The sequence below is a fragment of the Festucalex cinctus genome, chromosome 21, assembly GCF_051991245.1.
Source record: "Festucalex cinctus isolate MCC-2025b chromosome 21, RoL_Fcin_1.0, whole genome shotgun sequence".
Taxonomy (NCBI): domain Eukaryota; kingdom Metazoa; phylum Chordata; class Actinopteri; order Syngnathiformes; family Syngnathidae; genus Festucalex; species Festucalex cinctus.
Window position 1 is genome coordinate 12,716,953 of NC_135431.1, and position 13,380 is coordinate 12,730,332.

The 13,380-nt window shown below is 40.7% G+C and overlaps 3 protein-coding genes across 3 annotated transcripts; 2 read left to right on the top strand and 1 right to left on the bottom strand.

The window, feature by feature from the left end:
- The first annotated feature begins 232 nt into the window (after positions 1-232).
- Positions 233-5,592, top strand: wdcp (WD repeat and coiled coil containing). The gene is made up of 4 exons (XM_077510618.1): positions 233-343; positions 1,101-3,169; positions 3,900-4,020; positions 5,351-5,592. Exons 2-4 carry the CDS (start codon positions 1,370-1,372, stop codon positions 5,545-5,547), a joined length of 2,118 nt encoding a protein of 705 aa, XP_077366744.1. The 5' UTR covers positions 233-343; positions 1,101-1,369; the 3' UTR covers positions 5,548-5,592.
- A 943-nt stretch (positions 5,593-6,535) lies between these two features.
- On the top strand, positions 6,536-11,054 carry LOC144010332 (uncharacterized). The gene is made up of 7 exons (XM_077510620.1): positions 6,536-6,741; positions 7,334-7,464; positions 7,844-7,933; positions 8,031-8,119; positions 8,222-8,382; positions 9,982-10,098; positions 10,167-11,054. The coding sequence occupies exons 2-7, from the start codon at positions 7,340-7,342 to the stop codon at positions 10,284-10,286; spliced, it is 702 nt and encodes a 233-aa protein (XP_077366746.1). The 5' UTR covers positions 6,536-6,741; positions 7,334-7,339; the 3' UTR covers positions 10,287-11,054.
- irak1bp1 (interleukin-1 receptor-associated kinase 1 binding protein 1) lies at positions 7,703-13,346 on the bottom strand. The gene is made up of 5 exons (XM_077510619.1): positions 13,023-13,346; positions 12,429-12,510; positions 11,898-12,028; positions 11,169-11,484; positions 7,703-8,399 (listed from the first exon to the last, which is right to left on the bottom strand). The coding sequence occupies exons 1-4, from the start codon at positions 13,283-13,285 to the stop codon at positions 11,196-11,198; spliced, it is 765 nt and encodes a 254-aa protein (XP_077366745.1). The 5' UTR covers positions 13,286-13,346; the 3' UTR covers positions 7,703-8,399; positions 11,169-11,195.
- Between the last annotated feature and the right edge of the window lie 34 nt (positions 13,347-13,380).

Genomic DNA, 13,380 nt, shown 5'->3' on the forward strand with positions numbered 1-13,380 from the left:
GAATGAATGAATGAATGAATGAATGAATGAATGAATACATAAATACATAAATACATAAATACATAAAAACCTAATCATAGTGAATAAATTCTGTCTGAAACATTAAGCATTAATCATCAACTGTCCGACAGGCTATTAATACATTTTGAAAATATCTGTTAGTCATAATAGAATTCGGAAACTATTATGAGGACAATTATTACAGTAGCGGCAACATAAATTCAACTACGTTTCCCATGATGCACAGCTCTGTGGTGTCCGATTATCACTTCCGGGTTAAAGCCTGTAAACATTGACGTCGAGGCGTTGTTTCGCCGGCAAAATGTGAAGTTTTACATCCACCGTAAGTGCTTTTACTCGACAAAATACGCATCGTCTCCAAATTGTTCTGTGCGCTCCCACCCCCCTCCCCAGGTTGTTTATGCTAGCTAAACATGGAGTTAGAGCACAAGGTGATTGCAGTCTCACCCATGTGGAACATGCTAGAGGTGTAAACAATTATTTTAAGACATGATGGACGGAAGTGTATGCACGTAGTACCGATACTTACAGTTGTGATCAAAATGTGTTTTAGTTTAATCAAATATTGTTGAGAAACACAAAATACAAACTTTCATTGAACATGGCGCACTTAGTCACTCATTACAACTTGATACCAATACATCGGCAATGGAAAAAAACAACAACAAAAAAGCATGCATCCAAATTGTCAGAATTTTACAAAACATTTTAATAATAGTATTCCAACACAATGATGCTCAGTCTTTAGTGTTGCAAATTCTAGAATTTTTCAAAATTGGAAACTTTCCATGGAAATTAACAGGAAACAAAAAAAGAGCAATTAAAGTGCTGTAATGCTCTCACATGCGGGCAAGGAGAGCTATGTATTTTGCATGGGTGTGTGCGTATGATGAGAAAATATTTACTGCATAATTATGATTGAATATGATACTTTGCCATTAAATTACTATGGATCCCCTGTTATTTCCCATTAATTTCCACAGAAAGTTTCCGTGATCTTTCCAAAATTTCCAATGTTAACTTTACATGGAAAATAACCCTTTGCAACCCTACTTGTCTCCATTTGCAACTCCGTTCAGGCCATGAGAAAGACAAAATGTCTCATCCCCAACATGTGATTAAGTGAGCAACGTCAGCGGCCTCGGGTCCTGAAAGGTCCCAGGAGTGTCGTGTCGAGGTCGTTGCGCTTTAATCGGCTATTAGTGTTCGTCATCGCACCCTCGGCTCAGGAGAGCAGATTAAGGTGCCGACTTGGAAGGAAACCCAGGAGGCGAGCCTTTGCCGGTTCTAATCTGCAGGGTGAGGAACTACCGGCTGTTCCGATTATTTTGCCGACCTTCTCGCCAGGATGGACCTGGGCAAGGCCAAGCTGCTACGGAGCGGCATCAATACGCTGCATCAGGCCATCCACCCCGTGCATGGCGTGGCATGGACCGACGGCAAGCAGGTGTGCCTGACGACGCTGTACTTCCAGCGCGGCGAGGCCAAGTTCGGCGACACCAACGTCATTGGGCAGTTCGAGCATGTCCTGGGGCTCTTCTGGGGCCCGCTGTGCTGCCCCGACTCTCCCGCCCTGCTGGCCGTGCAGCACAAGAAGCACGTCAGCGTTTGGCAGTTGCAGCTCAGCGCGCTGGAGCACAACAAGCTGTTGTGCACGCAGACCTGCGAGATGAGCGAGCCCTTCCCGTTGCTCGCGCAGGGCTGCGTCTGGCACCCCAAACTGGACATTCTGGCCCTCCTGACCAAGCGGGACGCCTCGGTGCTATTCTCGGTACGAGTGGACAATAGGAGGACCAAAGCGGATATTAAGGGTAGCGGTCTGATCCATTGCGCGTGTTGGACTAAAGACGGAACCCGGTTGGTGGTGGCTATCGGCACCGCTCTCCACTCCTACATCTGGAACGACATCCACAAAAGCCTGGTGGCATGCTCCTTCTGCCCCATTTTCGACGTGGGGGGCTACATCTGTGCCACGGAGGCAACGGGAGACTGTCAGGTTGCTGTGGCGACGGAGCTGCCTTTGGAGAAGCTGTGCGGCCTCAACGCCGGCATGGCTTTCGAGGTGGACGCCTCACGAGTCCAGATGCAAGAAAATGACCAAGATTCCAGACGGTTATCGTTTGACTTTGCTGAGAGGTCCCATACGCCCACCTCGGGCCCGGTAGACCTCACCCACCTCCTGGCCCGGCACCGGCGCTCGGACCCCAGCCCGCTTATCCATCTGCAGCGCAAGGACATGGTCACGGGCTCCGGTCAGGACTCCTCGTACCTGGTGCTGATCACGTACGACCGCAAGGTGGTCACCACCCGCAAAGTCAGCATCCCCGGGATCCTGGTGCCGGATTTGGTGGCGTTCGACCCGCGCGCCTCCACCGTGGCCGTGGCGTCCAACGCCTGCAACGTGGTGCTGGTGTACCGCATCACGGCATCGGCCATGCCCAACATCCAGCAGATCTCGCTGCAGGCCACCGACAGGCCAAAGGGGGTGTGTTTCCTCAGCGACAAGGTTCTGCTCATGATGGTAGGCCGGCAGAAGTCCATGGACCCCGCCTTCCTCCCATCCTCTAACACGGAAAAGTACATCCTGCGCCTGGTAACCAAAGAGTTTGATGGGGAGGGGGCCCCCTCCCTTGTCAACGCTTCTAATTTATCACGGATTAGGAGGCACTCAGAGCACCTGCCCAAGGAGGATAGGGAGCGGGTGGGGATAAAGGACTTGGTTCTACCCGGGGCGGGAGTAGTCCCGCGCTCACCCGGGAGCAGACGCAAGCTGGTGGAGGAGGTGAGGAGCCCCGAGCCCAGCCCTGTGGCCAGCTCCGTGGACTTCTCCCCGCCAGCCGCCATGGAGAACGTGGACGTCGGCCGTATGACCAGCCTGGCGGTGGCCGGCCAGACCAGCAGGGACTCCAGCCGGGCCGGATCACCTCGACCGGAGGCGATACCAGAGCCGGTGGTGGCCACGCCGGGCGGATCCTCCAGGGACCGGGCCCTGGAGCATCTGGTCTTCAACATGGAGCGGCTGTCCACTCGCTTCGCAGACGTGCAGCAGTGCCTGGGCGAGATCCGAGAGTACGCCCAGAACGGCAAGAAGGTTCCGAGCTCCTACCCGGCCGCAGCCGAGCCTCCTTACCTCAATGTCACATGTCAGGTATGTTCACATAGAAAACTGCTTGGGCGGTTGTAATTTCCACTTGGTTTAAAGAAACTGTTAGCTGCTAAAAATCTTACTCTTTTTGTAATTTTTTTTTTTTTTTTTTTTTTTTTTTTTTTTAGCTCTGCATATCAACAAGTGACCAGGAAAACAATTTAGTATTTTGCTAATGCGCTAAAAAAAACGTTTGTGTGAGTGTGCGGGCGTGTGCTGTGGCCAACAGCAGCTACTGAGCTACAACTCTCTCTCCTTTCCCACATGTGAGGGCATCACAGAAAATCTGTAAAGGTGGTGACTTAACGTTTACCCGAACGTAAAAGTTTTTAGAAGCTGCTGTAAGCCACAACTCACATCCAGCTGTTCACACGGAAACTAGCCATTTCCTGGTTTCACCCATTAGGCCATGCCCTTTAACCACGCCCTTTAAAGGCACACATACATCACTATTATTACAGTACTACACTTTATAAAACTGGCGTATATACATTCTCTTTTATCATGATTTATTATGTTTTAATACAATAATGCTAACGTTCTCGATGAATACATAACCTATTATTTTTTTGGGGGTTGGGGGCTTTCACAGAGGAGTGTTGAGTAAATTGATTGAACCACAATATAACTGAGGTTGACTGTGCACACGTGTGTATTTTCTGGTGGACGTAGTGTGCGTCAGAATCGGAAGCAGCGCTTGACTTTTTGCGTACTTACTTTTTGGGGCTCACAGAAGCAGCTGTCTGAGAACGTGTTCATCGACGAACGGCGTCCGATGCTCTTATGTGACGGCAAGTTGTGTCTCCGCGCCCTCCAGGAGCTTTTCAACCTCACCGTCGTGGAGATGCAGCATGGTATAAGTTTAAAACTCACTCCTGTGTTTTTCCCAGCTAGCTTGTCAGCCCAATGACCACATACATTGTCAAGAGTCCTGTATTATTTGTTGCATAATTTTTTTTCACCTAAAATTGGTTAGTTAAAAATTTGTTTTATGAATTTATGATAATACATTTCATCAAATAATTTGAGAATTGATTTATTGTAAATAAGTCTTTTTTTTTAACTGCCATATTTCAGTTAAAAATTGTTGAACTTATTACTAAATTAATTCTGAATAAAATTTGAGAATTGATTTTCTTATAAATAACAAAATAAATCTATTTTTGAACTGCCATATTTCAGTTAAAAAATTGTGAAATTATTACGAAATTAATTCTGAATAAAATTTGAGAATTGATTTTCTTTTAAATAACAAAATAAATCTATTTTTGAACTGCCATATTTCAGTTAAAAATTGTGAAATTATTACCAAATTAATTCTGAATAAAATTTGAGAATTGATTTATGATAAATAAAATATTTTTTTGAACTGCCATATTTCAGTTAAAAAATTGTGAAATTATTACTAAATTAATTCTGAATAAAATTTGAGAATTGATTTTCTTTTAAATAACAAAATAAATCTATTTTTGAACTGCCATATTTCAGTTAAAAATGGTGAAATTATTACCAAATTAATTCTGAATAAAATTTGAGAATTGATTTATGATAAATAAAATATTTTTTTTGAACTGCCATATTTCAGTTGGTGAAGTTACTACTAAATTAATTCAAAATAAAAACAGATGGAATTAATTGGCTAATTGACTTATTGTAAAATATGTCGGTAAAATCAAAAGCATATATATATATTAAATAATTGGCTGATTGTACTGTACTTGAATTACAAACAAAAAATACAAATTAGAAAGAATTGTTTTATAAAATTTTATATAGCCTACATCTTCACAAATTGTAAACGCCCATAAAAGAAATGGAGAACATTTTCAATTTAGAATGACTTTCAAAATAAACAATTTTAGGCCTTAAATGTGTTTGGTTGAATAATTGTAATTATATGATACTCTTAAAAAGTGCAATTATTTTGCTCTTTAAAAATTAATTTTACATGCACACAGCTGGCCCATTTGTGTCTTTTTTTTTTCTTCTTTTTTTTTTCGTGTCCAGCCGTTGTCGAAACCGTTGGTTGTCACGCATTTGAGCTATAATTGGATGTGATTAACGGCCCAGGACAGATTAGAAGCGTTTAAACACAAGCAGCTTACTTTATTGCCATGTAACAGGCCTAAACAACAAATGCGCTATCTGACATCCCATCCAATGGTTTTGTTCTTGTTTTTCCAGGCCCCCTGTGGATCGTCCTGGTGGCCGACGCCGACGGCTTCGTACCGCTGACGTTCAAGCCCAAGGACGAGCTCACCGTACGTAACGGCAAGCGCAAATCCACCTTGCGCACCCCTGGGAGCCCCGAGACCTCCTGCCCGGCCAGTCCGGCCCCCTGCCATAACCCCAACACCACCACCACGGATGCCCCCACGTAGTTTATGGACTTGGACCACTTTGTCAATAAAGCAGCTTCAACAATTTACTTGTTGTATTATTTTTCGGCTTTGGGAAGTATAGAGGAATCGTTTTCAATCAACTTTCTTCATACATCTTCCTGAAAGAAAAAAAAACCAGACAAATACAAATATACATACAAATGAAAAGAAATAGTGAACCACCCCATGAGGGTTAGAATGTACTGTAATAGCCATTGGTTGCCCCAAGATGGCAGCAAATAGGTCTAAATAAAACTCCTCAACTCACTTCAGCACCAACATACCACCAGATGGTGCCAAAGCAAAATTGAAGACTGACCTATACAAAAGCAGTGACTAGGTGATACATTTTTCTCTTCTTCTTTCAAAACTGAGGATAGATGTGCTGGTCAAAAAATTATTGCATTTTTTTTTTTTTATTATGTATTTATTATTTTATTTTTTAAGAAGTTGTCATTTTAAGAAAAAAAGTTGTTCCATTGTTTGGTTCTGTTTGTTTCGTGACTTTTAACACAGGCACAAAAACGGCATTATGTAATTTTGGGGTCTAATGAATATAAATGCTGATTATATGTTTAGGATATTCACGTAGCAAGGACCAAAAACATTGTTTAAAAAGACAAAACAAAAAACAATGAGATGTTTATTCTTTAATTTAATCATCGGGAAATCATCTAAAACAAGTATATATATTTTATTATTTTTGCTCTCATTCATTTCATTTATGTTGTCATGAATGTTGTGCCGTCAATGCATAATATGAAACTCACTGTTAATAGGATAGCAAATATTTAAATATGGGAAATTATTCAGATTCACGGAGCCCATTTATGACGTCCAGTCCTTACACTAAATTCGTTTACAGGCGAAATCAAACATTCAATATGGCGGCGCCGTTGACGTACAATACCGTCGCTAATTGTCATCTAATAATTTTCTATGTTCCATTTATTTGCCGGTTTACTTTTTTTTTTTTCCTCCTTTAAACTCTGACGTGGCTCTCCGCCGACCTGGGGGTCACGTGTTAGTACCGTGGGCCGCCGCGATTGGCTGAAACTTCAACTGTGTTTTGGCTTTACGTGTCCGCCCACTCATGGCATGTCAACAGACAGGTGGCCATAGTCGTGGAGAAGTCGTATCAACAGTACACCAGAAAGAAAGCAAAAGAAAAAGGAGATTCAAAGTCAAAACGAGGTGAGCACCACAATTCACCAAACTTCCTTACAAGTGGTTTTGACCAGTGGTGAGCAGTCAGGGTCAGCAAGGCCTAAACCAGAGGCGTGCATTGGATTTTGGGTTAAAGAAAAAAAAAAAAAAGTGTTTTAATTAAAACAGAATTATAATGAATTGTCATTGTTTTATTTATAATTAAATTCTTTACAATTAATTAACCTTTTATTATTAAAATAAATAAAAAATGTGTAAACATGTATTTTTTTGAATTATTTTTGTATTTACTTACAATTAATTAATGAAATATTTCATAAAAATAATCAGGTCAAAATAAAATCAAATGTGGCCATCAGATTTTAGTCTGTGTGTTGCCATGCCTTTCTAATCTGAATATCAATCTGCCTACATTAATACAATATAAAGCATGTTTTTTGAGTATGATGTATTTTATTTCTGTTTTAGTCATGTCATATTGTTATATAAAATTATATATACAAGTATTACATGATATCGTGAACTGCTCCAGATGATGTACATGGCAGTTGTGCTGTTATACGGTATTGCATTTTTGTATGTCAACGCGATTTAAGCGTTACAATTATTTTTCATCTAGTGGGTGATGCCTCAGCTGACGTTGTCTGCGGCAGTGCAACTGGTGCTCCTGCTGTCGGCCTTCCCGGCTCAGTACCTTATCCACAAATGGATCGGCCACACAGAAGAGCAGCGCCTCCACGCCTCAGCACAGTACGAAATACTTTAAATAAGCTTGTATTGATTTATTTTTAGTGTTTAAATTTACCTCAGTGGTGTAGTTAAAAAAAAAAAAATGGAGAGCGAGAGATTACCAGCGCAACTATATAACGACTTCCTGATTACTAGTGTTTCCTTTTCAAGAGCTGCCTGTACCGGTTTCCCGAATACACCAGAGCAGACATTAAAAAAACAACAACAAAAAAAGTACAAGACATAAATAAGAACAGTGACAAGTTCAAATAGCATTTATTTGTACTTCCCTTACATAGATCTTGATAGTTTTTTTTGACGGAATACCACCTCAAAAGCTGACATTGCTTGGCCGAGGTATTACCAATACTTTACTAAGTGGCGCAGTGTTGCGTTCAAGGTTGATTCGGGTGTGGAAAAACTGGAGCAGTTCTTACCTGAGCGTTTCTGTGTGGAAAGAGTGGAGCAGGCAGCAGCTTTCCACAATCTTGTGAGTAATTTTGAGGAACAGCACACATTTCTCAACTCTTGAGAAGCGTGCTAGTTTCCCACCGCACCTGAACTCACCTCCCTGTCTTTTCATGAAGGTCTGTGCTCGGTCTGGACACGGATGAGGAGGGCAATGAGGTCACCATAGAAACCATGATGCTTGACAACGACCAGGGATTTTTTGGAGGTTTGCGCTCATGAAGTAGTATCTTGATTTACAAGTTTTTTTTTTTATGTTCATGGAACAAATTCAACTCGTAAAAAAGGTTTTGTGTTTTTGTCACCACAGCATCGAAGGCAGTGCGCAGTCCGCGGCCGCCTTACGTTTTCCTTCGGGTGGGCGAGGTCGTGATGGAGCGCAAGGGCCACCGGATCGGCGTGGTGGTGAGCTGGGACACGGAGATGAAGGCCCCCGCCGAGTGGAAGGAGAGGATGAACAACAGAATGCAGGTCGGTCGGCGTGACAACTGAGAAAGAAAAAACATTTTGAAACCACAGCCAAATTAGCTAAATAGCATTAGCATATTTGCAATTTTGCATCCAAAGCCACGTTTATGCTGCATTTGTTGTGAACTGGGAAATGATAAACACCCTTCTTTACAACTTACAAGTTGTCAAAGCATTTTATTAGTAGCAGATGTTTATAATGGATGAATATGATCAAATATGTTTGCCAAAAAGTTAATGTAAAATTTGAGTCTTTAACGAATTTGCTAATGAAGCTTTGTTGCACGGAGGTGATTGGCTGAGAGTAACTTACGTCATTGACGCCGCGTTTCGAATTATGTTAGCATTAAGCTAACAGACTTTTGTCAGATGTAATTATATGTCTAGGTTAACTTAACATTTTGGTGTTTAAATATTAGGGATGTAACGATAAGGGCAATACCGTGATATCGTGATATTAAAACTGCCACAATATCGTCGTCGTCATGTTCACAATATTTAAAAGCAACACATCTGTTAAAAAAGTCAGGTTGATTTCCATTTGTGCAGTTCTAGCACCCTCTAGTGGCTACTTTATTAGTGCAATTTAATTTTCATTAGGGCTGTTTTGGCTTTCTATGTTTAAAATTATGCTAATTGTCAGATGAAGGGGAACCTAATTTGCTTGTGAAGCGATCAATGTGTGCTTGCATTAGCAATTAAGTGGCTCAATATTGTTATTAGAGATTGTAGGTGGTTTATATGCATTGCTGTTATATACAAAAGTACACCATTATGATTTTTTTTTTTTTTTTTTAATATCGCCAACCCACCCACAATATCGTGATAATTATCGTATCGTGACCTTCATATCGTGATAATATCATATTGTGATGTTTGGATATCGTTACATCCCTATTAAATATACATAATTTATTCTTGTTTTCAGTGTCAAATTTATATTAAACTTGGATTGAGAGTAACAGATCGATTGAAGCAATTATACTTTGATCTTATTTGGAGAAACTTTACAACTTACAAGTGTTGTCAAACATTTTATTAGTAGCAGATGTTTGAGCAGATGAATGTAGTTGTGGCTCAATAAAAATGTTTGCCAAGAATCTAATCTAAAATTCGAGTCTATAGCTAATTTGCTAATGAAGCTATGCTACATGGGGGTGTTCGCCTGAGAGTAGCTTACGTCATTGACGCCGGACGGCGTTTCGAATTATGTTAGCATTAAGCTAACTGACTTTTGTCACATTTTGGTGTTTAAATATACAATATTTATTCTTGTTTTCAGTGTCAAATTTACAGTAAACTTGGATTGAGAGTAACCGATAGATTGAAGCGATCAGACCTTGATCTTATTTGGAGAACAGTGCAAGTAAAAAAAAAAAAAAAAAAAGACTCCCCCCCCCACAGTGATGCTAAAATATCAGATGCTAAGGAATACTTTAAAATGTGTGTTTTACTGAGTTTAAATGTGTTTGAAATATGTGGGAGGAGCAAAACTATTGAATAAAAAGGTACTTATCTACTTTTTTTTTTTTGACTGGCATTTTGAATATTTTGTCACATTTGATATGATGATGTGATATGGTATATTTGGATGTCCATTAGGGTGCTACATCAGAGAAGACTCCTCATTACAAAGTTCTGTTCGCTGGGCCTTTACCGAACCATATACTCGTGGCCTACATGCCTCAGACTCAACTCAAGCGCATCACTGGAAAAAAAGTAGGTGCACAAACATCACCACACAAACAAACTCATTTTGTGTTCTATTGATTGTGATGTGCTTTCAGCCGAACATTGCCAGCTTGGACAAGTACTTCACTCATTTTGACGGCGATCGCTTTTTGCCTCTTCCGTGGCTAAAAGAGATTTTCCCCGAGGACGACCTTGCCGACGATGGAACGCGATGATGTCGAAGACGTTTGATCGTGATGATTCCGCAAGAGCAGCAGCTAACTTGAATGTATTGTGTGACACGGTACTGTGTGTAAGTCTTGGCCACCATCACCACTTTCGTCAAACAGCAGCCATTTTGTCATAAAAAAAAAAAAAAAAAAAATCAGTGGGACCTCGAAATAGGAACTCAGGAAAATAGAACTCATCCATTCCAGGGTGCCATCAAAAAACAGTTATTAGATGAACAGTGGTTTAGGGAGGCCAAATATGTTGACCACTGTTGCATGTTAAAATCAATGTGTATTGCCAAAAATGCTCTTGGGTCAATGTGATATGCTGTATGTTCAAACAACATGAATTCAACGTTTTTTTTTTTTAATAAAAAAAATGCCACTTAAGTTTTAATTTAAAGAAATCATTTTTCAAATGTGTCAAAAAAAAAATATTTAAAGTCATATCTCAACCCACAACATTCAGGAGGGTTAACAGCCAATATTTAGATTTATTTATTCATTCATTTTTTTATTTTAATTTTCGATAATGAACTATTCCACATGATAGTCATTTTGACTTTGGAGAGTACACTGCATTATGACACAAGCCATCAATTTAGGGGGGCATATTAATTTCGTTTTAATGGCAGCTGTTACCTCCTTTAGAAGCTGCTGAGAATAGCATCATCTCAAAATGATGTCGCTTGACTTTTGCACAGTTCTGTACATGTACAGCTTTGAATGTATAATTATGAATGTGTGACTTCAAATAAATTATAACACAGTGAACTGCCGTCTGTCGTAAGGGATGTTTCTGACTTAACTCACTATCGACCAAATACCTAAGAAAGAAAAAAGTAATGGGCATGCATGTATAACTATAAATATCCCTTTTATTCTTACCTTTAAGACAGAACATTTTTTATTTTGTTAGTATTTCTTCCTGTTTCCGTCACGCATCCGGAAGTAGACGGAAACCCGCGAGGAGGCAGTGACGCTGGGGATGCGGGGAAGAGGGGTGACTTGGGTGGAGGCGGCCTCTTGGCCCCGCCTCCCTCCACCACCATCCTCTTCCTCATCATCCTCGCCGTGGCTCCTCCACTCCCGCGTCTCGTCCTCTCGCACCAGGGTGGGCGCCCCCAGGCTTTGGCCCAGTAGCTGGCTGATTCTGCTGGCCTTCTGCTGGGCATTCTCCACCGCTGATACACATGCACTTTGCCTACATGCACACACAGTTTCAAACGGTGGTGGAAGAATAATTTCTTAGGGTAATAATGCGGATTTTGCAGCGATCCACTGTTGATTTTTACTTACCCTCTCAAAAATACTTCATTTTTTAAAGTGAATTGTACGGTTTATAGGTCACATTAATGTTTTTTTTAATTTATTATATTATTTTGGTCTCATTTTTTAAAATGTTACCCAAGTTACAGTGTTCTGGATGACTGAGAATCTATACACGTAAAGAGAAAACAAAAACTTTAGCAAGAAAATTGGTATTTTTTCTTAACACGTGGCTACAGCAATTATGCTAACAATATCAGAAATACAGAGTGTGATTACTTTAGCCACCACTGGAGATAAAATTCATGTGTTAAAATGAGGCAAAAAAAAAAAAAAAGGTGTGTTTACCTGACACGGTTCAAGCATTCTGCGCTGTGGAAAAATCGAGGCTGTCCCACTGAGACGCTCCTGTCCAATTTCTCCAGCAGGACACTGCACGCATGCTCCATTTGGTCAAAGTCAGAGAAGGTGACGGTCACCTACAAAAACAAGATCCATCAATCAGAAACAAGATTAGGTAGGCTTGCACAATCTGATGACAGTGGTCCATTTTTCATACCACACATACTCAATACAATATTATAGAGAGCCATTTTTCTCATTAAAAACTAATTTTGCTGTCATTTTTTGGGGGAAGGCTATTTATTTCATGGTGAAAGATGATTTGAAATTGTGCCATATGTGGTTCCTTGCATTCAAATGGCTGCATTAAAGAACCTCTCCTTAGTGGAGAAGTAAAGCAATGCAAATATCATTGCCCAACAGCCTAAAAATAAAAAATAAAAAGACCAAACTTACCCAGACTGTGTTGACCCTCTCATGTAGCTAAATAAGGTCAAAAAAATACAAACTACTGTGGATCTGTAACACATAGTCTACCTCTGCATTCATGTGATACACTTCTTGGTCCCGGTGGAGGAATTTTCTCACAGTGATGTCTTCTTCTCTGACCCCATGCTGTCTAGTCATCAAAAACATTAAAATTTATGTCACATGGGTTCATCATAAAGTAGACAGTAGAACAATCAATCCAAATGTAAATGTGTACTTTCTACTCCTAACTGTTAGGATAGGCTTGTTACTTCTTTTTTTTTTTCAACCTCGGTGGACGAAGTTTACCAAAAAAAAAAAAAAGACAAATAACCATCCATCCATCCAGATTTTATTATCATAAAAAGCCTGAGTTAACATAAGAAGAAAACTAATTCTTGGGTAGTTTTTTTCCCCCATTGTTTCATTTCATAATTCATTCATTACCAAGGATATTTAGTACAACAACAAAAAAACACACAAGACTCAACGTTAGGCTAATGTATTAATTTGATGCAAACTTTTATCATTCTAGAATTAAGTTATCTGCACTTTTCATGCAGCTAAATTAATCTAACCTAAACTAAGGCAGAATTAGCATTCGAAACGAGTAACTTGGAACAAAATGTTAAAAAAATAAAAATAACAAATAAAAACTCTCACCTGACGGCTTGCAAAATGTATTCCAGCCGCCGTGACACGCTGCTGGTGACCTCGTTGACTGTCGTTTTGTTGTTGCCCACGCTGAGACGCACCGACGCTCTGTCGGCCGGGTAGCTAACCTCCGCCGTCCCGGTCACATGGAGCTCCCTCGGGCTCGGCCTATTCCCTGGCCGCGTCTCGACTTGCTCGGCTTCGTTGACGGCAAACGGGCCGACAGAAGTAGGCTGCGTCCCGCCGGTGAATAATCGAATCTTGTTGTCCATTGATGTTGCTAATCGCCTACTTGGCTTCCTGCTACTATGGCAATGGGCGAATGGCACGATGGGATATGTAGTTTACTTTCGACAGAATCGGAAAT